General features: G+C 33.2%; 2 protein-coding genes across 2 annotated transcripts; one reads left to right on the top strand and one right to left on the bottom strand.

Moving 5' to 3' along the window:
* Positions 1 to 4,368: 4,368 nt before the first annotated feature.
* On the bottom strand, positions 4,369 to 5,543 carry LOC104644722 (uncharacterized). The gene is made up of 3 exons (XM_010314874.2): positions 5,386 to 5,543; positions 5,104 to 5,344; positions 4,369 to 4,971 (listed from the first exon to the last, which is right to left on the bottom strand). The coding sequence occupies exons 1-3, from the start codon at positions 5,541 to 5,543 to the stop codon at positions 4,369 to 4,371; spliced, it is 1,002 nt and encodes a 333-aa protein (XP_010313176.2).
* Positions 5,544 to 23,979: 18,436 nt separating this feature from the next.
* Positions 23,980 to 24,561, top strand: LOC112940252 (uncharacterized). Its single transcript, XM_069290877.1, has one exon. It carries the CDS (start codon positions 23,980 to 23,982, stop codon positions 24,559 to 24,561), a length of 582 nt encoding a protein of 193 aa, XP_069146978.1.
* The last annotated feature ends 578 nt before the right edge of the window (positions 24,562 to 25,139 follow it).

Raw genomic sequence — 25,139 nt, 5'->3', positions numbered from 1 at the left:
TAGACGAGACCAACGTTGTTGACCTCTATGAGGTCGCAGACAAGCCTACTTATGTCATTCTTACTTTGTCTAGGTTAATTTTAGTGGAAAATTTTAAACTTTTTGCTTCTTAACATACATACTAATCATTCTATTAGATTCGTAACTATTCAACATCAACCATAAAAAACATTTAGATTATCAAATGAAAGACATAGTTTAATATAGAATGAAATGTATACTTGCCAAAATGGCACCAATACAATGTCTGAACAAAAGCGGAAAGAAACGCTAGTGGAACATACTCCACTAGATCAATCATATAACTAAGCTAGAATATAACGGGAAAGCATTCTCGAAAGAATGAGGGCCTACAAAGTCTGGATGAATGCTCTACGTCCAGATAGATTCACTGTTAACTTATAGCTCTAGCGTCAACCTGTGCCTGCACCTAAAATTGTAGAGTTGTATAGGGTTAGTACACTTGTACTATGTATGGGTATATGCAAGCACACACCAAGGACATGCATAAGTAATAATAGATCTTTCCTAAAAATATGATTATCGAAAGTCAAGTCAGTGGACTTGAAAAATTGGGATTATGAAAGTTAGTGAGCTTTCCATATTTGTATTAGGAAAATGAGTGAGCTTTGCATTAGGAAAGTCATGCCATTGGAGTAACATGCATCATCATAATTATCATATTGCACATAGCACATAACATCTTACACATAGCACATAACATATTACATATAGCATATAACATTTTTCATTTCATTCTTTCATATGCGATGAGACATTTGAATAATGGACTTGACATCAAGACTTTCCAAAATGAGGGCTCACAATATGGGATCTTAACTAGGGAGCCTTCTTTAGCAAACACACAGTCTACTTCATTCATTCATATGTACTTCATTTCATTTTTCCGTATTAGTGTAAACACCAGCTATACCTAGGATGTAGTCTAAGACTTTCATCGGGTTCGTTGTGCAATGATCAAGAATGACCTCGTGTCATTACTTAAGTCTAGCTCACCTCCTTATCATCCTATCCTAACACCTTTTGTATCATTCATTTCATTATGTGCATCATTTGAGGCTGACCTCATTCATTCATTGGGAACTTTAAATTTAACCGACATAGATCATGTGAGCATCATGAAATCCAGTGTCTCCCCCACATCGAAAAGAGGTTGAACCACCAGCCAAAGTGACCTAAAACATGCCAGCGTACATGGGTATTTAACCCCGCGAGATCCCTATGTTGGCAGTATAGGTTCGAAGACTAGGAGATAAAAGGAGACCCATACCCAACATGCCGGACAGTCTCATCTCATGAGAGTTACGTGAACCTCTGCATTTCCCGAAAGAAGGCATTACCTCTCATAGTGAGTCTATCAGTGCGCAGTATAAAGTTCCATTACATTCAACTCATACGTCATGGAAGCTGACTTCTAGTATTAGGATATGATATCTCAATAGATGAATTCTCATCTTATCATTAGTATTAAGTGTATTAATCTAATACTTTCATTAGAGTGTTCATAGAGACTGGTTTCTTCACTAACATTACACTCTCATAGGTGAGTACTTTGTTAACATTTACTTAGGGTCATTTGAGATTGCTCTCATCTTTTACATTAGCCTCATATAATGTTTTCACCAAATTCATTAAATTTTGAATATTTGCTCTTCATTATTACTCACCCCATTTTAGGTGAATGTTCATTTCATCATATGTCAATGCACTTGGCCATTAAGTGTGTTTCACATTCTTACTTAGACTTTCTAGGGTTTCATTATTTCATTGTTCATTTCATCATTTCTTTGTTCATTTAATCATTTCATTGTTTATTTCATCATATGCCAATGCACTTGTCCATTTAGGGTGGTTCACACTATTACTTAACCCTTCTAGGGTTTCATCATTTCATTGTTCATTTCATCATTTTATTGTTCATTTCATCATTTCATTGTTAATTTCAGCATATGCCAATGCACTTAGCAATTTAGTGTGTTTCACACTCTTACTTAACCCTTCTAGGGTTTCATCATTTCATTTCATACATCTTAGGTTTACTTATTTTTAGACGTATGCTAGACTTATGGGTCTATCCATACAAGACATGAGGCTTCATTCATAGTTCGTTTAAGTGATTCATATCTTCATGAGATTATGTGGTACGAGACTTATGCATCTTGTATGTATGCCAAGATCTTGATTTTGATCTAAGTAGGCAGCATTATTCATGAATATTTAATTCACGTATGACTTATGTATCAATACGAAATTTTGGCAAGGAACCCTGTTTCAATCCGTTGGATAGCACTAACATTTTTTTTCATTTACTTTTTCCTTAATTTTTTCCTTCATTTTTGCTTAATAGAACTTAGAGGATGTAGGATCGAACCCCCACGACCTCATTTACTTTTTATTTTCATTACTTTTAATTTTTCTCCTTTCGCCGAGGGGTTGAGGGTTCAAACCCTCACAGCCTAGGAGGTCGTGGGTGCGATTCCCATGTCTCCATATATATTTTCTCATTTTCTTAACCCTCCTTCAATACCTAGAGGTCGTGGGTTCGATTCCCACGCCTCACATTCCTTTTTCTTTCATTCATAGTTATCTTATAGTGAGGTGTTGGGTTCAATCCCAACTGACCTGACATATTTTAAACATTATTTTCTAAGTCCCCTAAACTTCAACATTAGACAAAATTAAACCATCAACATGCTGAAAATTTTAATCACATTTGCAGCCTACTTTCTTCAACATTTATACGTAATTTCATAGGGTAATTCGTAGATTATTTAATACGTTCTTAAGTGCATTTATCATGAATTTGTTTAGCCAAGAGATTATCAGTCAAATCAGCCACATTTCAGCTAATATGAACATCATGAATTACATAATCATTTGTACATGAAATACAACCACAACATCACATTTTTAAAGCCTTAACCCGAGGCACATAGATAAGGTTCACATTGCACACACACGTACACATAATTTCGGAAAAACATGAACATAAGTTAGATAATTCCGAACATACATATAAACACATAAGCATCACGAAAACACGTTTCATCCCTAGTTTTCTACCAGCAAACATAACCAACCTATGATTCAATGGGAGCTAGTGACAGGGATATGCAACGGGGAACAAACCTAGTTTTCGGAATAGATTCATCTAAACCTAGGGGTCTATTTTGGTAAAGTTTCAAAGAGAGAATAGAACCCATACCTTTTTGACATTAAACCCTCTACTTTCTGCCCAAAAAAATCACCCAATATCACGTCCAAATCCCCTCAAAGACAACACCAACTCGACGAACAAATTTCTCTTTGCATATGTGATTGATTTCGTTTGTTTTCTTATATTTTCGTTGTGAGTTCTTCAAGTGTGAAAAAAATTGGTTTACCTAATGTTTTATTGAAGTTATTTGGCAGAGAGAATCGTGAGTGAGAGTGATAGAGACATGAGAGAGATATGAGCATGGGAGAGAAGAGTTTTCTTAGGATTAGGAGTCTAGTTTAGGACTTAGTCAATTAAAGTTTTTATTTAATTATTAAAAATCTGATTTCCTTTTATTTTAACTTAGATAATAAATAATTAATATAAATTAATTACATTAATTTACCAACTTAAATTAAAAATAATTTAATTCATAGCTTCTACCTAGGTTCAAACTCGGGTGGAGCAAGACTTCATTTCTATAGCAAATTTTTGGGCCTCTCTCCCAAAAATGCCCATCCACCTTATTAAATGAATAATTAATTATATATTTAGGGTAATTATGATACTAAACTTAGACTTGAAAAAGACCATTTTACCCTTAGACCCTCTAAACCAAAAACTTTTGCTTTTTAAGTGCAGTAAAGACTCCTTCAAGTAAATCTTGGTATTCGAGAACTCTGCATGGTTGGAACCAACCTTTTATATCTCCACTAACTCCCCAAATTTGTTGGCTTGTCTGTAGCAAGGGTTCAGAAGTCTAGTTCTACGCGCATCAATCCGTTTGAACCCAGTCTAATCGTAGGCATTCTAGACACATTAAGCATTACTTAGGATATTCATTTTTAGGGTTGTTACATTATCCCCACCTTAGGAACATTCATCCCCGATTCATGAAACTACTCTTTACTAACAATAAGTAAGTCATCTATAGAATGTATGCCTACATAGGTAATTTAATACTCCCCATTGGTGAATATCTGATTCACATATTAACATAATGGTGCACATCCTTGAAACCTACTAGTAGCTTCACATTACTGAACTAAAGAACTCTTTCCTAACCTAGTCTCATCAAAGCATACAACATAAATAAAAACATGTACTTCATACAAATCAGCAACCAACATGATGTCTCAAACATATTAACCTCATATTAGTGCATAAACACCATACACAGTCAAATACATGAAAGAATAATTAAGGCTACCAACCCGAGACTTCACCAGAGTTACGTTCCCCTGCACCCCTAGACTTGATTGCGAAGAATTGTTGCCTCCTTGTATCCTCTTCACTTGGACCATTAGGTTGAACTTTCTCTTCCCTTGTTCTTGTCTTCTCCTATTTGGACAATCATTCACCATATGACCCGGTTTGCCACAACTGTAACAAGCGTTAGTGCCCATCATACACTCTCCTCCATGTAGTTTGCCACACTTCCTACAAGGTGGTCTCTCCTGAAGTGTATCTACTTCATTGTTTCTCTTAACTCTTGACTCAGAATTCCTATCATAGCGACCCTTGGATGAATTTGACTCCCCTTTGTGGGAGAGTCCCTTCTTAAACCTGGGCTTGTCCCTGATTTTAGTACTACTCTTCCTTGAAAAATTCTCCTCGGATTTCCTTGACCTATTCTCTGGCCTAGTGTATTCTTCTTTCCTCCACTTGCTGGACATGGACCATAAGTCTGGAAAGGTCCATACTATCATGCAGCATAGTTGCCCTATGCTCCTCCTCGAGATCCTCAGCAATCCCTGTCAAGAATCTACTCATCTCGTCTCTGCTGTTAGACACAAGAAAAGTGGCATAACTCGATAATTTCACAAAATTCATGGAATACTCCTTGACTATCATCGATCCCTATTTAAGGTTGATAACTCCTCAACCTTTGTCTCCCTCATCTCCCTGGGGAAGAATCTCTCCAGAAAGGCTGTCTTAAGCAACTCCCAAGTGATCGTAACTCCGCCCAAAGCTTGACTATCCTGCCACATCTTGCACCAACTCTGTGTAACATCTTTGAGTTGATATGAATCCAAGTTTGCTTTCTCAGTATCGGTGGCCCCCATAGACACCAAGATCTTATGCACCTCGTCCACAAACTCCTGGGGTCCTCTTAAGTCATAGACCCTGTGAAAATAGGAGGAATAATCCTTGTGAAGTCACTCAGCCTGTCAGCCATGGTACGAATCGGTGGGTTCTCCCTTTGAACATTTTGTCGGTTGACTTGGTCAGTTATGGCCTGAGCCTGCAAAGTGATGGTCTGTGCTATCTGGGCAAGAGATGCCCTCACCTCAGGATCAGTCAACCCAGCAGGGTTAACCAGCATGTCTACTTCTTCAGTTGGAGCCTGGGCTGGAACTTGATTGTCCCAGCAGCTGCTCCTTCTCTTCTCTGACCAATTGCTTTCCTAGTGTTCATTCTATGAAAACAACAAGGGTTGATGTTAGACACTCTTATGACACCAAGAAAATCAGACATTAGGAAAGGCACGATAAGATAAGAAGAAGGGAAATTTTATCAACGCATCATGCAGTCTCTAATCCAAAATGGTGGTACACTTCACTACCATGACTTAGAAACTACTCAATGTGATGTGAACTTATTATCCTCGGAATTTAACCTAGTGCTGTGATAACAACTTTTTCATGACTAGAGTCTAGACCCTAGACGAGACCGGCGTCGTTAACCTCTCAGAGGTCGCAGACAAGACTACTAACGTCATTCTTACTTCAACTAGGTTAATTTTAGCGGAAAATTTGAAAATTTTTGTTTCTTAATATACATACTAATCATTCTATTAGACTCATAATTGTTCACCATTGACCATCTAACATTAAGATCATCAAATGAAAGAAATAGTTTAATATAGCATTAAATGTATACTTGCCAAAATGGAACCAATACAATGTTTGAACAAAAGCACAACATCAAAATTTTAAAGCCTTAACCCGAGGCACATAGATAAGGTTCACGTTGCACACACACGTACACATAATTTCGGAAAAAACATCAACATAAGTCAAATGATTCCGAACATCTATATAAACACATAATCATCAAGAAAACATGTTTTATCCCTAGTTTTATAGCAGCAAACATAACCAACCTATGATTCAGTAGGAGCTAGTTACAGGGACATGTAACGGGGAACAACCCTAGTTTTCGGAATAGATTCATCTGAACCTTAAGGGGTCTCTTGGTAAAGGGACCAAACAAGAATAGAACCCATAACTTTTTTACATCAAACCCTCGATTTTTTTCTACCCAAAACATCACCATGATCACGTCCAAATCTCCTCAAAGTCAACACCAACTCGACAGACAAACTTCTTTTTGCCTACGTGATTTATTTCGTTTGTTTTCTTATATTTTCGTTTTGAGTTCTTCAAGTGTGAAAAACTTTGGTTTACCTAATGTTCTTTGAAGTTATTTGGCGGAGAGAATGTTGAGTGAGAGTGATAGAGACGTGAGAGGGCGAGATGAGCATGGACGAGAAGAGTTTTCTTCGGATTAGGAGTCTAGTTTAGGACTTAGTCAATTAAGGTTTTTATTTAATTATTAAAAAACTGATTTCCTTTTATTTTAAATCATATAATAAATAATAAATATAAATTAATTACATTAATTTACCAACTAAAATTAAAAATAATTTAATTTATTGCATCCACCTAGGTTCGAACCCGGGTGGAGCAAGACTTAACTTCAAGAGCCAATTTTCGGCCCTCTCTCCCCAAAATACCCCTTTACCTTATTAATTAAATAATTAATTATATATTTAGGTATTACGATAATATCCTTAGACTATAAAAAGACCATTTTACCCCTAGACCCTCCAAATCTAAGATTTTACTTTTTTTAAGTCCAATAAAGACTCCTTCAAGTAAATCTTCGTATTCGAGAGCCCTACATGGTTGGACCCAACCTTTTCTACCTCCACTAACTCCCCAAGTTAGTTGGCTTGTCCATATCAAGGTTTCAAAGATCTGGTTCTATGTGCATCAATCTGTGTGAACCCGATGTAATCGTAGGCATTCTAGACATACTAAGCATTACTTAGCATATTCATTTTTAGGGTTGTTAAAAATAAGAGACAACATTAGCGCTGAAAGAGTATAATGACTTAATAGAATTAACCATGCTTGACTTCGATACTATTTTGGTATGGATTGGTTCCATAGGTTAGTAAGGTTTCAGTTTCCTAATAAGTAAGAGCTGGAACCGGAAGGGCGTAGTTCAAATTCAACATGCTAAATAGTTTCCCATCTTAAAGACAATAAGATTTTATCTATGGGGTATTTATACCACTTAGTCAGAGTCAATGACTTAGAACATGAAGATCCTCCCATAGTCTGTATGTCCACAATTACGTGTTTTATACTTGCACTATATGAGTTAACATGAGTTCATGCTTGCATTTATGTTTCTATATTTGTATAGCGTTAACATGATTTTTGTGTTGTATGAGATGTGATGTGCATTGAGTTTAAGTAAGATTGGGAAGGAAGTTCCTCAATCTCTGGTATGAAGCTTCAAATAAGCTTTGTGTGATGTGCATCATCCAGAGTAAGTTGTGAATAAGATATTCACAAAGAGTAAAGTTTCAAGTATGTGATGTGTCTTTCGAAAATACCCTCTTTGTTTCAAAATGATGTGTAGTGTCATTCGTGGACGAATGTTCCTAAGGGGGGCGGGGGATAACGTAACATTCCATAACATGTAATTTTCTAGTGAAGAGCCTATTAGGTTTTAAGAATATGTATTGGGGTACATAGGCATCCCAATGCCCAAGATTCAGTAATATTGGGCATGATAGAGAATATTGGCTTAAGGGTGTTAGCCAATTTCTATGTATTAACAAGTAATTTAAAATACATTTTGGTTGAAATACCCCAATCCAAGCTTGTTTAGAATTGTACCTGCAATGAAGACCCAAGGCTAATCTCATTGATTCTTAGCACATAAGGTACGAGGCATCCAAGTGTCAAGCCTAGGTACAATAACACATGATCATTTAAAATAATCATGTAGATTAAGAAGTGCCCAATGGCATAGTGAGGGTCCTAGGATATTAAATGAGCAGCAACATATGTGCAAGCACATGTGCTAACCGGCCAACAGACAACCAACCAAGCTCATCCGAATTCGGTTAAGGCGGTAAGGGGGCAGGCGCGCGAACGTCTTAAGCCACGTGGGGCCTAGCTTACTAATAGACTCTAGGCTCTAACTAACCTACCTAACTAGCTAACTAATCCAGGACTAACTAAAATGAACTAAATAGTGCACCCGACAAACGAAGACCTAACCGAGTGACACTAGACGAGTAACTAACTAAAGAAACATCCTAGTACCTAACCTACGATGGTCCAAAATGGTTGGTTATGGTCCTAGTGACTTAGGGGTACTTTATTTATTACCCTAGGTCACTTAATTAATTAAATTATCAACTTAATTAATTAATTTAAATGGTCAAACCAAAATCTTTAAGCTATGTTTTAGAATTTGGCTACGTCAAATGTTCTCCTATTTTTAGTTAATTTAGGAGGGGAATTTTGGTTATTAGGTAATGGGAAAATGCACAAGTACCCCCTCACCTATTCCCAAAATCCAAGAGACACACTTATATGATACTAAAGTCCTATTACCCCCTAAACTTATTTTATAAGTAATTTTCTACCCCTTTTCTGCCTAAGTGGCACAGCTTGAAAACAAAGTGAACCAACATTGAACCCACAAGATAGTGCCACGTAAGCCAAAAGGGGGTAGAAAATTACTTATAAAATAAGTTCAGGGGGGCAATAGGACCTTACTATAGTATAAGTGTACCTATGAGATTTCATGTTTAATCATTAGAAAACCTACAACTGAAAAACGGTGAACAACGTAGGAAAAACCTTAGGCGATTTCAAGGCAGTCCTTCATGGTTTTCGTGCATAACGCAAGGTGATCTTCGTAGATTCAATTCTACAGAAATGTATGGCTTTTGTATCTTGGATTCCTTGCTTCAAGAATCTTCTCAAACGTTTTAAATTCAAGAATACCGAAACTAGGCTTGTTCCCAATGAATTGCATGTTCATCTCCCTGGTTCTCCCTATTTCCAATTTTTGTAGTATGTATAATGTAAATCTCGAGCCTGTTGTTGGTATGTGGTGCCAACTGATCATTATGTGTAGGTTCTGTGATTTATAATGTCGAATGAAACCAATATGTTAGATCTGTATGATTAGGGTATTATTTACGTGAGATAATAAATGTTGTAATGCCTACTCATGTTCGGAAGATGAAATTTTTATAAGTTGTTCATTGAATTGTTCTTATAGGCTAATCGAAGGTGTAAAAGTTGTCTTGTTAACATGATGAGATTACTATAATGTATTCATGAAATAAGTGACTTGGCTACTAATAATATCATAGTTTGATTTATGCAAATATATTAGCCAGCAATATTATTTTAAAAATATATAAAGTTATACCAATGAACTCATAACATAGGGTGTGTAAAAAATTTGGACAAGTACCAACATATCCAATCCACACAAACTTGTCAACATAATAGCATTTTGAATAAGTCCTTATAAATTCCATAAAGAATGATACAGGACTATCAATTAATGTTGAACAAGATATGGTGAGTAATGACATAACTAGAAGCTATGCATTATGAAATTGACCTAATATAGAGTGTTAAAGGAAGTAAGACAAGTCTCACTTATACTTAAACAATTATGTTAAAGATACTCACATAAGAGGGTGCTACAAATCATGAGACAAGTCTCATTCACACCATAACAATAATGTAAGACTTAAGTTCACATTCGTCAAGTAAAGAAAGGGATTACAAGTGATCCATTGAGATAAGCATACCTCATACAAGAAGCAAGCTTCCATAATGCATGAGTCAACTCAACAAGATGTAAAATATAAAAAATTGAGCAAAGCACCAATAGACTAGAATTGAGCTTGTGCAAGCACATGTATGCCTCATGAGATGAGATTACAACCAAGGTGGATAAGTGTCTTTGAACTTTCTAGTATTTTAACTATGTGTCCAGCATATGTACTAGCCAGTGGATTCCACCTAAGAGTGCTAGGTAGTATTCGGTTTCTCTTTGGCCGCTGAACCACCTCTTTTCAGTGTTGTGGAAGACACTGAATTTCATGTTTAGCTCGCATAATATATGTCACTTAAATGCTCCAGATTCGGTTTCTTTTTAGACGGTGAACTAGCTCTTTTCAGTGTGGGGAAGACACTGGATTTCATGTTAACTTACATGATCTGGGTTCATTTTAGTCGGTGAACCACCTCTTTTTAATGTGGAGAAGACACTAGATTTCATGTTAACTCACATGATATAAGTCCGTTAAATGATAAATATTTCTTTAACAAAGTAAGAAATAAAGATAGAAAATTATTTTCAAAGTGAACATGAGATCAAAGAAGAAGAAAAGATGGTTCGAAGTGAACTAAGCAAGCATAACGATCAAATAATGGGCATAGCCATTAAAGATTGGCTTTTAATAGCAAAAACTTAATTACTCATCAATTAGAGTATGAATATATAACCTAGCATCTTTAGATTATGCAAATGATCAAATAATGGGCATAGCCAATAAAGATTGTCTTATAAATACATTCATGCCCAATTTAACAAGAATGAGAAATATAACTTGTGAGTACGGTAGCCAAATCATTTCCTTAGTCTTTTGGATTACTTACTTGATTAATTGTAGGTATGGTACTACAATGAATCAGTGCACTTGTAAGTAAAATATAGGATCACAGGATATCATTGAACTACAAAATAGAAAGAAGAAAAGACTAAAAAAATAAACTAAGGTTGGAAAAGTGAGCTCTCGGCCTAAAGGAAAATTATAAAGTTTTGTTTGAGTTGTTCTAAAAATATGTTCATGATTCCAAGGTCTTATATTCATATATAAAATGAGTTGTGTGCCTTAAATGCATCAAAACATGTCATATTCATACCATGAATCACAAATAACGAATTAGGAAAGTATAGTGACTTCACTTTCCAGAAACGGCATGTTGCTATAGGAAGAGCTTTCCTTGATCATGCATAGTCCTTATGTGTATCTATATACAACCATACTTAGTAAAAGTGTGTACTAACCCATATACTATTACTATTTTTATTGGCACAGGTCCGAGAGAAGATTGAATATTCGTTGAAGCGGTTTGGATCAACGATCTCCGGACTTTGGTAGGTCCTCTTGAGTTCGAGGATGCCTACGTTTTATTTTTTAGGTTTAGTGCATTAGACATAGCTAGTGGATGTTTTACCTAGCGTTTTATTTCAAATATTTGTTCAAGTGTTTGTATTAAGGTCGGTTTGGCAAACTAGTATTAATATTATGATTCCTTATTTCAATTGTTTAATCTATTGATAGATGGTTGTTTAGTTTGAACTTAATAGTATATCACTCTTATGCAGTAATTATATGAAGTCTAAGTACACTTCAATAAGTATTAAAAAGTTTTAAATTTTCCGCAAATGTAACTGTATGATTGTGATGAAAGCTAAGAAGAGGCTTGTCTGCGACCTCTGAGAGGTTAACGACGCCTGTCTAATCTGGGGTCTAAATTACGGTTGTGACAGGTTGCAACCTTTAGGAACCATTTTCTATTAGCTATAAATAACATTGATTCTTCAGACTTTTTCCTTACTCATTTTTCTGATTTCTCCTTCTTTTGCACAAAGTTTTTTCCTATGAGTGGTTCGCTGACACCAGCATTTTGAACGCAATACAGTGGTGATTGAGATAATTCTAACCTAGGAGGACATATTCCAAAGAGAGAAATAATTTCCTTAAGGGGATACTGTGCATTTAGTGGGATTTATCTTTTTCTGTTTTGTTTTTTTCCACATTTTGAATTTTTTTTTACAGATTTTATTTGTTATGAATTAATTTTTGTTCTTCTGCTCTTATTGATTCATTAAACTTTTGTAACTTCGTGTTTCTACAAAGTTTGTTGAAATCGGTAATTTTGTTTTAAACACAAATTATGAAACATTGTATAATGTCGTGTATAAATCATTTTTATGGATTAGGTTTGTTTATATCGAGTGATTTAATTTATAGTAAATGAAATTGTTAACAAGCAAACACATTAGTGTTATTTTTTTTAGTATTTCTCCATTTGTTTAATTTGTATTGTTTTTTTTGTGTATTATTAAATTCAATGTTGTTTAGTATAAATGCTATTTTTTGAGCGTTATTAATATCTGTATTATGCTTTTATAAACACTAAAAGTCATAGTTTAATTTTGGTGTGAGCGTTATATGTTACGTCTTATAGTAAAAGCAACTTGGATGTTTTTTTTGGGTGAATTATTTGGTTAAATTAATGGTATATTTAAATATGTTTGTTAAGCCTCAGATTTAGTGAATACTTTTTGGTATAACATTGGGTGTATATATAAATATGGGCATTTTGTATACCAAATTGTGTAATTTAATTACATAGGTAAAACATTATGTTCATTTTGGAAATTAATTAATAAGTTGTACTTAGGTTTATCAAATTAGCGGGTTGGGTTGAAATTTAAGATATTAGAATGGGTTGAAGTAGAAATCGGGTTAGGTTTTGACCCACCCATGTTTACTTTGGGCTCAAATGGGTTTTGCTCGAATGGGCGAAAACAAAGATTGGGTCTTGACCCACCCAATTTGACTCGATTAACCTCAATAATATTCACATTGTAATATTTAATTTTTTTAATCACAATTTGAATTTCTGCTCAAGATTTTATTTTCAAAAGGTAATGTATGGATAGATAAATCCTAAAAGATGTTAAATTAGATTATAATTTATAAGTTTAATATAAAAACATATCTTCGTAAAGAGTTTTAAAACGGGTTGAAATTGGAGATTGAATTGGGCTCAATGTAGGATTCTCTTTAAATGGGTTAGTCATGAATATGTTGACATTGAACCGAATTCAAATTAATATGAATACAACCCTTAAAATTTTCGGCGCGTTGGCGGGCTCCCTCTATTTGGGTTCATTTTTGACCCCCCTAGTTTACTCTACACAAGTAGTTACAAGAATTACAATATTGAAAGGGGGGTGTATGATGCAAACAAAATGTACAAAGGCTTAATTATTACAATATCTTCCCAATTGGGTGTGGACACAACCATTTTTCATTTAAAACTCATGTATGTCGTAAGTGGTCCATCTCCACCAGTAAAGATTAATAACGATATGAGATTCCTTGTACTCCTGTAGTTTCTGCTATCATATACAGGAACAAGTATCATGAAAATTACTAATCAACTAGTAATAAGAATTATCAAAATACTTATGCAATCCCAATTGAACCATTGTCTTGAAGAAGCACTTGAAATATTGAATCACATGTTTTGGAATAGGTAATGTGACCGCCAATTGCAAGAAAGAAACAAGGCACGCCACCAAATAATGATCGGAAGAAGAGACTCAATGAAGGAAAATAGAAGAGAAGTAAAGTAACTTATAGTAAATGTTGTACACCCGTAGGGGGACTCCATATGATGAGCACACATTAACCTAGATAGCGAATATACATATATATACATATATATATATATATACATATATATATATATATATACATATATATATATATATATACATATATATATATATATATATACACACATATATATATATATATATACATATATATATATATATATAAAGAGAGAGAGAGAGAGAGAGAGAGGGAGGGAGGGAGAAATTAAGGGGTATTTGTATAAAATTAACATAGAACACCCGATGAGTAAATGATATGGTTGGCCCATTGGCTCTTATGTAAATGCTTAAAAAAATTTTAGTGTTGTTAAATTAGGGTTTGAATGATATTGTTAACATGTATTTTTTATATTTTTGACTCTGCTAATTCAAAGCACCCACAACTTTAAAATTCTAGATCCACCACAATACACCCGACAAAACAAGAAGATTTGCCCCAAATTTACGGACCAGGCTTAACTGTAGTGTATTATCTTTATTTAAAATTTATTTGAAACTTAATGTAGTAGAAACTATTAGTTTTATGTTGGTTGGATGAATCATATATTGGTGTATTCAATGGCATAAACATTCTTGTTTGCGAGTTTTTGATATTAACATGTCTTTATGCACAAATTTATATACTTATATAGTTATGAATATTTGTTAATTTTATCATATAAAACTATGATTTCTATAATATTGGAAACGTATTATAAAATTATTATCTATTACAAAATATTGGTATAATTATCGTTGAAAGATTGGTGTGTAATCCTATCCTTTACGATACTATAAAATTGCGGCATCTAAATCTCCATGTGTATTCGCATTCTTACATACTATTGAAAGAAGTTGGGTCAATGATTTTAATTGCTTTACAATATGTTTTCTAACGTGAAACTTTATGTTCTTAGTATATATAATTTTTAGGCAACTAAGTAACTTAACAAAAAGATAGTGTTACCATTAAATTAAAATACAAACATTTTGACAATATAACTATCATCTATAACAAGTGATAACAAACAAAAGCACAGTGATCGAGAAAACAAACTAAAATGATATAAAAACCCACTGTCAATGACCCAGCCCACTAGGTCGTGAGGGAACCCACTCTAACATATAAGTAGGAGAATCCTCATATTCCAATAGTAAAACCTTCGGAACTGTAAATAAATAAAAATAAATATAATACTTCTAGGCACACTTTTTAATACAATTTGTAAAATAGTTAAACAACTCCCACTAATCTAGTCTAAATAGGTACAAGAGCTACTAAGAGTACAATTGGACAGCACAGTAAAAGATACTCCCACCATGCGGATGGAAAACTAGAAGATGTTGGGGATGTTCTTTGTCTTCACCTAATGAAACTTCAACAATCCTGCATTCCGACTATATAAAAAATACATAGAAAGAGTAGTATCAGTACAAACACATGTATACGTAGGCATAATCTATCAAACCCGACCCCCACCACATAACAGAAGAAACCAACTAGTAAGGATCATGAGATAATCCACTTGCTTCTCCATCTTTGTACTCCCTTCGAAACACCCCAATCACATGCTAGCACACTGAGTATTAACTCCTTTACCAGTCAATCCCACAAATCGAATTCTTAAATCATAGCTTAACCATTAGAAATCCTCAAGTACAACTACCACCCGTTCCACTTACCATACACATCCTACCCTTGCTTCCTCGTCACCTTACCCGTCGTAGTCATAGGATACATTAATTCAAGCTTCCTTAGAACAAGCCCAATCCCTTACCTCAAGGTGAAATCCACCTAAATATAATTCCTCGCATAAACTATCTCTACTCTCGCTATTACAACTCCTGCATAACCAAGTACCAATCGCCCAACAAGTATCCACTAGTACAACATATATAAGTCTATAAAACACTATACTAACAAGAGAATATCAAGCATGTAGAATATTATCAACTTACAAACAATGTCACATTTCACATTTTATATCACATGATTGGTCCTCTCATAGGACCCAAACCCAAACAGTTAGCTTGCCGGAATGTGGTAATCAAATCCATGTTTATGCCGATACATGGAAGACAATCCCATATTTATGTCGGAATATGGCAGTCAATCCCATATTTATGTCGAAATGTGCAGCCGATCCCATATTTATGTCGAAACGTGGAAAGATGATTCAATAAGTATGTTGAAACGTGGCAATATGATCTCATTGACACACCACAATCACAATCACAAGCATATCATCAAGATTATACATTTAAGTCATGATTTCATGGCAATGATAATTCATATTTCTCATTTACATCAAGACTGATCAACATTGTAACATGTATACGTATAGAAATAGCATAATCACACAAGAACAAGTTTACATCATACGTTCATAGAATCATAACCATCACCTACTAGTGACTCCTCAATCCACGTCATTCATTCAAAATCAGGCCATGCTTAACCCTAGTTCATCATCTAAGGATCTTAGAAATTAACCAATACTTCTCACTAGGCATAAAACCCACATACATTGAATTCTAAGGATTATTTGTGGAATTTAATCTGTGCTCGAAGGTCTACGCATAACCCTTACCATTGATTTTCGTACATCATGCAGTAAGCACAATTTTATAACTACTCAATTGTAAAAACCTATTGCACATGGTTGCCACGCAATTGAACATAGTTTTGAATTTGACTTGAGTTCTTCAGAGTTCGTGACAGTAGATTTTCCCAACAATTCGCGAGATTTTGCCATCTTTATCGTGAAATCTCCTTCTTTTCCATTGCCAAGATTATAACAACTTTTCTGGAGTCTCTAGGGTAATTTACAACTTATTTAGGTATTTTGTTAAGATGGAGAAAATATGATTTCTGTTAATTACATTCTACCTCACTAATCCGCAATGGCACTGTCTTATCCCATGTGGCATTGCCGCTCCAATGGCACATGGACCGCTCTAGCGGGACAACGCCCAGGTTTCTGCGGATATTTGGACTTCTTAAATAACGACGGTTCTGGACATTACAATAACACGTAGTTTACCAACATAATAAAACACAACATTATGACAATATGAATTGTTTACCACCAATACAAAACACAGCAATTTGTCCATATGAATGTAAGTTCTAGCTAATATATTAAAATTATTCGATTATATTGTTTTGAACTACATCCTTTAACCACTTCCTTTTTACACTTCATGTCGTTATTAACCATAGAATCCATTAACGACAACATATTCATTGAATCCTTTTACAATTTTGTTGTCGTCCTTTATACTCTTGTTGACAGGCGATTGAGTGAGCACATCCAACCTAAAGGAAGGTCTTGAACATATAATAGATGGACTATCAACAACTACAACTGATTTATTAAATCAATTAACTGTAAACAATGGTGACGAAAATGGTGAAATTAATGAACTTGAGTTCAGGTTTTAGTTCAAGCACTGGCATAGTCAGGAATCTAACAATGGGTGTCAAGTAATAGGACAATAAAAGTACTTTTTAAAAAGTAAAACTAATCAGATTAGAACAAACAATCACTACCTCTTTTTAGGATGTAAACCACTTGGCTACAATAGCTTGTTGCGTTAAGATTGTCCAAAATATTTTAATTAATCATTATGTAAATTATTTTAATTGTATATGTGATATTTTTCTGACAAAGGGTTTCCAAATGGAAATCCTGACCCCATGAGGCTAGGCCATTGGGTGCAAGAGGCGACTTTGATGGAAGAAGATGAAAGGTGATGAATAAGTTTGATCAAAGGGAAGAGAAAAAGTTAATTACCTAGAAATTATAAACCACATATGGAGTAATTACGGATAACTTAATGGTAACATATTTTTTTAAATTTTATATAGATTGTATCCAAAAGGAAGAAAGTAAAATCTGATAAAGTTTAAATGTTTAACATAAAAGGTGAGAGAATAAAAAGCAAGGAATATAGTTTAAAATGTACTAAGAGAGATAAAAGTTGACAAAATTTTATACCATAATTATCATCCCGACAGAAAATGGCATATAATCCAAAAAGTAGGAGAGGATAAAATCAAAAATAAATTATTAATTCAAATTAAAAAACCAAACAATATGCTAAGTATGCAATTTTAAAATTATATTTGTGATTAAATAGAAGTGTGTATATATATTGATAATTAGAATCATCAGTAGTATATTATTTTAATTTTCACTTTAATAACTAATTCAAGAAAAGGTTGGAGAATCTCAATTATTAAAACTATTACTACTTGTAAATTTTCTTGATTCTCCTAATTAGTAGTAATTGCTTTATTTTCAATATATTTTCCAGCCGATCCTCGCCAAAATAACAAACATTTGACTTGATTTATTCATAATTCTTTAGTCATTCATTTTTTTAATATAATAATAATAATAATAATAATAATAATAATAATAATGATAATAATAATAATAATAATAATAATAATAATAATAATAATGTGTTCCAATTTTTTTAGTTTTAAAATATTATTAAAATGTTTTTTAAAACATCAATGATATTTTTTTAATGTTTTACTAGGTTTAGAATAATCAAGAAACACACATTTGAGAATATGAGAGGTTGATATCATTCACATGATAAATATATTATGGTATATGGGTGTTTATGGAAAATGATATGGAAGAACAAGGAAACCTAGTAGCTACTACCTAAAGAGTGAATAATATACCTTCATATTGAGTATCTTATACTTCACAAGCACATATCTCAAACAATAGAGAAAGTGATAATTGATTAATCTATGAAATATCATTCAATATTAGAAGTAATTGTATCAAAGAACAAATATTATAATTGCAAATAAGTAGAAGATAAACTCCAATAAAAAATAACAATTTTAAAATCTTTCAAATTCTTAATATATGTGACAATACCAAATTTCTGATATTGGAATATTAGAAATTATTGTTCATAATCTTAATGAAGTCATAGATTACCGGGTGAGGCGCCGGTAATATAAGTTATCTAGTTTAAAAGAAAAACAAATATTCATCCGTTTCATACATGTGGATATTATTTCTTTGTTCATATATCATTGGTTGAAAATCATTTACATTCAAGAAATTGATATCAAGATACTAATGGAGTGTGGTGGAGGAGTCAAATATTAATTATCCCATATAAATTATGTAGTAATTTATGTCATAATTTACTCGACAAAAGTTTAGAGAACTTTTGGCTCACTTGACATAAGTTTCATACATAATGAGTTATGTTTCTTGCGAAATAAATTGTGGGTTCTTAAATTGAACTTTTTCCTTGCTCAGCATAAGATAGAAATTATGTTATATGTCTCTTACGACATAACTTGTGGATTTGGAAGTTGAATGTTTATCTCGCATGGCATAAGTGCATTAGGAATTAAGTTGTGCATTTCAGCACGACTTGTTATGTTTTTTAAGGCGTAACTTGTGGTAGATTATGATACAAAAATATAAACTTATACCAAATATTTTTTTTTGTTGTTGTTATTTGGTTTCAATGATATATTTGATCATATATCTTTTACTTAAAATATTGATGGACAAGAACTAAAACTCTCTCATTTTTGAGAATAAAAACTAAGATTACCCCAAAAAATGGACTTATGAGTCCATTTATACTCGACAGCCAACACGATTGGATACATATATTGGTCTGTCTAAGAAACAAAATAATGCTTTTATATTTGAAAGGATAAATTTAATTTCAAACTTTTCAATTTATCCTTTAAAGAGATGATATATAAGTAATTTTATACATATTTATAATTTGTTTTAGGATTTTATATTTCTTTTTAAATTAAATTCTAACTTAATCAAATAATATCACATTAGGATTTGGAACAACGATAGTAATATATAATAGTAATAATTAGTGGTCCAATAGACGTGAAAATCAAATTTAAAATTTTTTTAGGAACAAAGAAACACATTTTGTCATCCAAGATAAAAGAAAATTAGAGAGAAATGTGAGATGAATCTAATGATGATGATAATTGTCATTATTTTATTATTATTATTGTCATAGTTCACTATCATAAATTGTAATAATCTTCACATATATAAATACTTAATATGATTTTATTACTCGAATAGTAATTCAATTATTAAAAATTATGTAATCAAGTCGTAATTCTTTTGTCATACAAACATCACTCTTCCATTAATATTTCTCTCTCAATCATTTTGATCAATTATTCAATGTTTGCGCCCTAATAATCTTCACATATGTGAATATTGACACATTGATTTTCAAAATAAATAATTGCATTCAATTAACATTATAACATATTAATACCTCATCAATCATACGAAAACTTTAATTGAGATCCTTGAAAATTTTCTTCTATGGTATGATTGAGTTTGTCACTCATCTGTGTAGTAAAATAATTCTTCCAATCTCCAATTTCTCCTTGATGAAAGAACAAATTATATGCATCTCCAATTGAAAAGTGTCCATTTGTATTCACTTCGAAATTTCTCAACTACTCAAAGCTACACATTTTTAATATCTCATCCACCACTCCAAAATTTTCTTCCTCTATGGAAATTGGTTCCAAGAATTCAGCCAAGCGTTTAAGCTGAATTTTTGGTTTCTTTTTAATTTCTTCATACATTAAGAAAAGCATTTTGGTATGATTTTCTAAGCTTTGTTTCCAAAATCTAACACGTGATTCCAAAATGGGTCATAAAGGCTCAGCCCCTCACAAAAAAGGTCAAACATTTCTTCAATGGAATTGGTATCGTTGTGATAAAGTAGTAAATTGTTTGTGAAATGTCATATAAAAATAAAAGTGTCCCTAGGATTCCTACATAAGTAGACAAGTTTGATTTTTGAACCTGGACTGATTTTTGCAATGAAACAAAGGGCACATGAGTTGCCAAGAGTCGAGGTGAAGTAAAGGATGAAAAATCAGGGACTCGACCATCAATATAGAGTTCATGCTCCAATAATGGAACAAGAACCTGAGGGTTATTGACATAAAGGGTGATTAGGTTCAAAAATACGCTGTTTCATTCGATTCACCAAAGCAAATGAAAGTTACTTTTATCAACTAGTTCCTAATTTTAGAGTTGTAACAAGATTGATATCACTATTTTGGGCTTGAAATTGTTGTTGAAATGCAGTCACACATTGAAAAAAATCTTGGTGGTGTCCAAAAACCTTGATAATTGTAGATATATAATCCAACCATCATCTTTTTGTAAGATGGAGAGCAATTTCTTACACTCTTCACTTATGTTATCTTCCTATAAATAATTGGGAGAAGAAGATGTCATTATTTTGAGGATCGACTGTATTCTTAAAGTTTGAGGCATTTATAATAGGGAAAATGCACAAGTACCCCCTGAACCTATGTCAGGAATCCCACAAACACACTTATACTATACTAAGGTCCTCTAACCCCCTGAACTTATTTTATAAGTAATTTTTTACGCACTAGCTTAAAAAAAAAACCAGCATTGGGTAAACAATTATATATATTAATCAGGCTCCACAACCTAACAGTGCAATGATCAAAAAAGGCAAACAAAGTACATTTTATTTTATTGGACCTAAACTTATGGTTTATGGCTACAATGGCGAATTGGGAAGTAGCAATAATTTGTGAATTTCGTTGTCGAAGAAACAAAAATGGAAGTGATAGAAATACTAAATCTAATTAGTAAGTTCTCAAACTCACTTCTCGTTCAAATTCACTCCCTTTTACCAACACAAAAGCCTTTCGCAACTGTTATGTTCTCTAAGTAGTGGCGCTATGTCTTGCCTTATGTTATAGCTTCAATTTACTCGTAAAAGTTTTCTGCAAACAAAAGGCTATGCATCCTTTGTAGAATATGTAATAGTTCATGCCTTTTGTTCCAAAATAAAAAGACTGGAGACCACTACAATCACTTGTATCCATACAAATCATATCTTAGTCAATGACTTAGTTTTGCTATTGATAAAAATGTGCAAGATTTTGTATGCCGCTCAAGTTCCAACTGTATATTGCATATTGCCTGAATCTTATCTTGTATTTTTATATCATTTATTTGTTATTATTTGCAGTATAGTTTAATATAACTTACATGGTGTGTTAGTGAAAAAATTTACAAGATAATAAAATGGCAAGATTACAATTGAAAATAAAATGAAGAAATTAATCTCTTCAGGCTGAGGCGCGGATATTTCACTCTCTTTAAGGAGATTCAAGCCCACTGCAGCAAATGTTTTCACCGGTCCAGCAGTAGTCCCCTTTGACTTGTCCCCTCCAGGATACGACAACCTTCACAAAGTATAATTCAATAACTCTGGACAAGAGCTGAGTCCAAAGCTCCACAAAAAAAGAACACCTCCCTTCAACTAATAAGAACTCTCTTCTAGACTAACTCTTTCACTCTTTGTTTTCTCTTGTGTTTCGTGTGTTCCAACTAAATGAAGATTACCACTATTTATACTACAAGAAGTCTTCCTAGCAATGAATAGGAAGATAATGGAGGTAGTAAATAGTGAAGATAATGACCTTAGGAGTTTCATAGGTTACAATGGGAGTTACATAGGTTACATAGGTTACAAAGAGTAACGGAGGAATTAAGAATGAAATAAAGTGATGGATAACCAATGCTAATGGATGATGTAGAAGTTATCCATTTCAATGTTTATTGGAATGTTTTTATCTCTACAATGAATTCAACCAATAAATCCAAAAGTAATGGCATTACATGGCTACCAAGTGAAAGATGAATAACATTTTTAAATTGGTAGTTTAAAACACAAATGCCTACCAATGTTCATTCTTATAACTCCAAAATAAAGCAATTTGAGTTGTTAAATATTAATATTAAAATGCTAATAACCTAACATGGTGGTATGTACTATTTGCTGGAGAAGCATGTGCAATGCACATAAAAAAAATAGTTGTATTTTAGATTTTGAATACAACTGATTGAAAATTTGATGGAACAATATTTTAATTTCAAATAATGTATTAAAGATGTACAAAAGTCCTGATCATACGACACATTAATATCATGTGATTCAATTCAAAAGAATACATAATTAACAGCTTACCTCTTTTTCATTAAGTACTAAGTTTCTTTAATTACATTTATGATGGATTTATTACATAGAAGAGGTATCCTTGTGCAACAATCTAAAATGTCAAACAAAATGCATTTGATTCTTTTGGACCTAAAATCATGGCTCCCAGCGACTATGGCAAATTTGAAAATAGCAGTAATTTGAGAATTTTGCTCTCGAAAAACCATAAAAATGGAAGTGGCAAGAATCCAAGACCAAATTAGTAAGTTTTCACTCACTTTATGTTCAAATTCTCTCTGTTTTACCGATAGGGGAGGCTTTCACAATGGATATTGTCTTTAAGAGGTGGCGCTATGTTGGCCATATGTTGATAGGTTAAATTTCACTAGCAAAAATTATCTGAAAAAACAAAAGACTTTGTATCCTTTGTAAAGTATGTATTAGCTCATTCCCTTTGTACAAAATAATAAAAACATTAGAGATCACTGCGGTCACCTATTTTTATACATATCACATGTTAGTCGATGACTTAGTTTTGCTATTGAAAAAAATGTGGATGATTTTGTATATCACTTAAGCTCCAATAGTAATGGTTGCAAATTGACTTAATCTTATCTGATATATTGTGCAACACACATTTATAGAAACTAGTATTAATATAAAAAATGAGATGGATAAAAACAAAGACATGTGTTTTTCAAATTTCAAATAAAAGTTATGGACCAATATTAATTTTCACATAAAGCGATAGAAAATATAAAAATTCACAACCATAGGACTCATTGATATCATGTGATTCAATTTAAAAGAATAATAAAGAGCTAATCTCATTTTCATTAAGTACTTACTTCAATTTCTTTAATTTTCAAATATAACTTGACTGTAAATGTTTCACACCTTAGCTCTGTTAGAAATTTGTTTTACAGTATTTGTTTGATTTAGTCAAATAAAAGTAGTTTAAATTGAGTCAATATGTATCCTGATCTTTAGCTAGAAGTTCAAGATTTTAGTGGTCTGTTAACATGATATTTGTTAGCCTATTTTTTAGCTATTTTAGTTTGTGTACAACTCTATAAGAGAGACTTTATGTTGATCAATAAACTGTGAGAAAATTACAATTCCCTTTCTTGCTTTTTTTCACTGATATACACAATTATTTTCATCAGTGGTACCAGAACTTGAATTACATAAATAGCAGCACTTAGCATTCAATGACTTCCTCAGACAACTTCGTACAACCAGCTATTCCGCGCTTCAATGGCAACTATAATCATTGGAGCATGCTCATGGAAAACTTCTTGAGGTCCAAGGAGTATTGGAATGTTGTTGAATCTGGGGTAGCAGAACCAGCAACAGGAGCTACGGAAGCTCAGAAAACAGAATTTGAAGTCTTAAAATTGAAAGATCTTAAGGTTAAAAATTATCTGTTTCAAGCTATCGATCGTTCCATTTTGGAGACTATTCTTTGCAAAGAAACCTACAAGAAAATTTGGGACTCCATGAAGAAGAAGTATCAAGGCAATGTGAAGGCAAAAAGGGTACAACTCCAAGGATTCCGAACTGAATTTGAGACTTCGCGTATGAAGTCAGGAGAGGCAGTTGCATATTTCTTTTCAAGAATTATGGCAATTGCAAGCAAGATGAGAATCCATGGAGAGCAAATGCAGGATGTCACCATTGTTGAGAAAATCCTTCAATCAATGCACCGAAATTTAATTTTGTTGTCTGCTCTATCGAAGAATCGAAGGATATTGATGAACTTTCCATTGATGAATTGCAAAGTTCTTTGTTAGTTGATGAGCAGAAAATCATCCAGCAGGACAAAGAAGAGCACGCACTGAAAGCAACCAGAGATAATCCTTCTAAAACAAGTGGAGGTCGAGGCAGAGCGGAGTAGGGGAGAGGAAGCTACAGTCGAGGTAATCAACAGTACCATCAATAGAATGATGATCAGTTTCAACACAGAGGAAGGGGACAAGGAGGACATGACTCAACAACTCAGAAACTAAAGTCAGTAGACAAAACAAATGTTGAGTGCTATCGCTGCAATAGGTATGGTCATTACCAATCAGAATATCGAACAAATTTAAATAGACAGAGTGCAGAAGTATCTAACTTTGCAGAGAAGGAAGAAGAAGTTTCTCTCTTTATGGTGTGTTATGCAAGTGAAGAAACTCGATAAAATATGTGGTATTTGGACACCGGGTGTAGCAACCACATGTGCAGAGACAAGAAGGCATTTTATGAATTGGATGAAAGCTTCCGCAATATCGTCAAGTTCGGTGATAACTCTGTCGTATCTGTCATGGGAAAAGGCAATGTCACTTTACATGACAAAGATAACTCTTTTCACACAATTTTTAATGTGTTT

Source organism: Solanum lycopersicum, chromosome 11 (genome assembly GCF_036512215.1).
Source record: "Solanum lycopersicum chromosome 11, SLM_r2.1".
NCBI lineage: Eukaryota > Viridiplantae > Streptophyta > Magnoliopsida > Solanales > Solanaceae > Solanum > Solanum lycopersicum.
This window is presented reverse-complemented; position numbering and strand designations above follow the sequence as displayed.

What these genes read in the sequence shown, in the direction of transcription:
- LOC104644722 (XM_010314874.2), bottom strand. Translation starts at nt 5,543, where the DNA reads ATGCTGGTTAACCCTGCTGGGTTGACTGATCCTGAGGTGAGGGCATCT. An exon ending in ATTCGTACCATGGCTGACAG is followed by an intron (nt 5,345 to 5,385) that starts GCTGAGTGACTT and finishes CTATTTTCACAG; the next exon opens with GGTCTATGACTTAAGAGGAC. An exon ending in GGGAGATGAGGGAGACAAAG is followed by an intron (nt 4,972 to 5,103) that starts GTTGAGGAGTTA and finishes GATTCTTGACAG; the next exon opens with GGATTGCTGAGGATCTCGAG.
- LOC112940252 (XM_069290877.1), top strand. Translation starts at nt 23,980, where the DNA reads ATGACTTCCTCAGACAACTTCGTACAACCAGCTATTCCGCGCTTCAAT.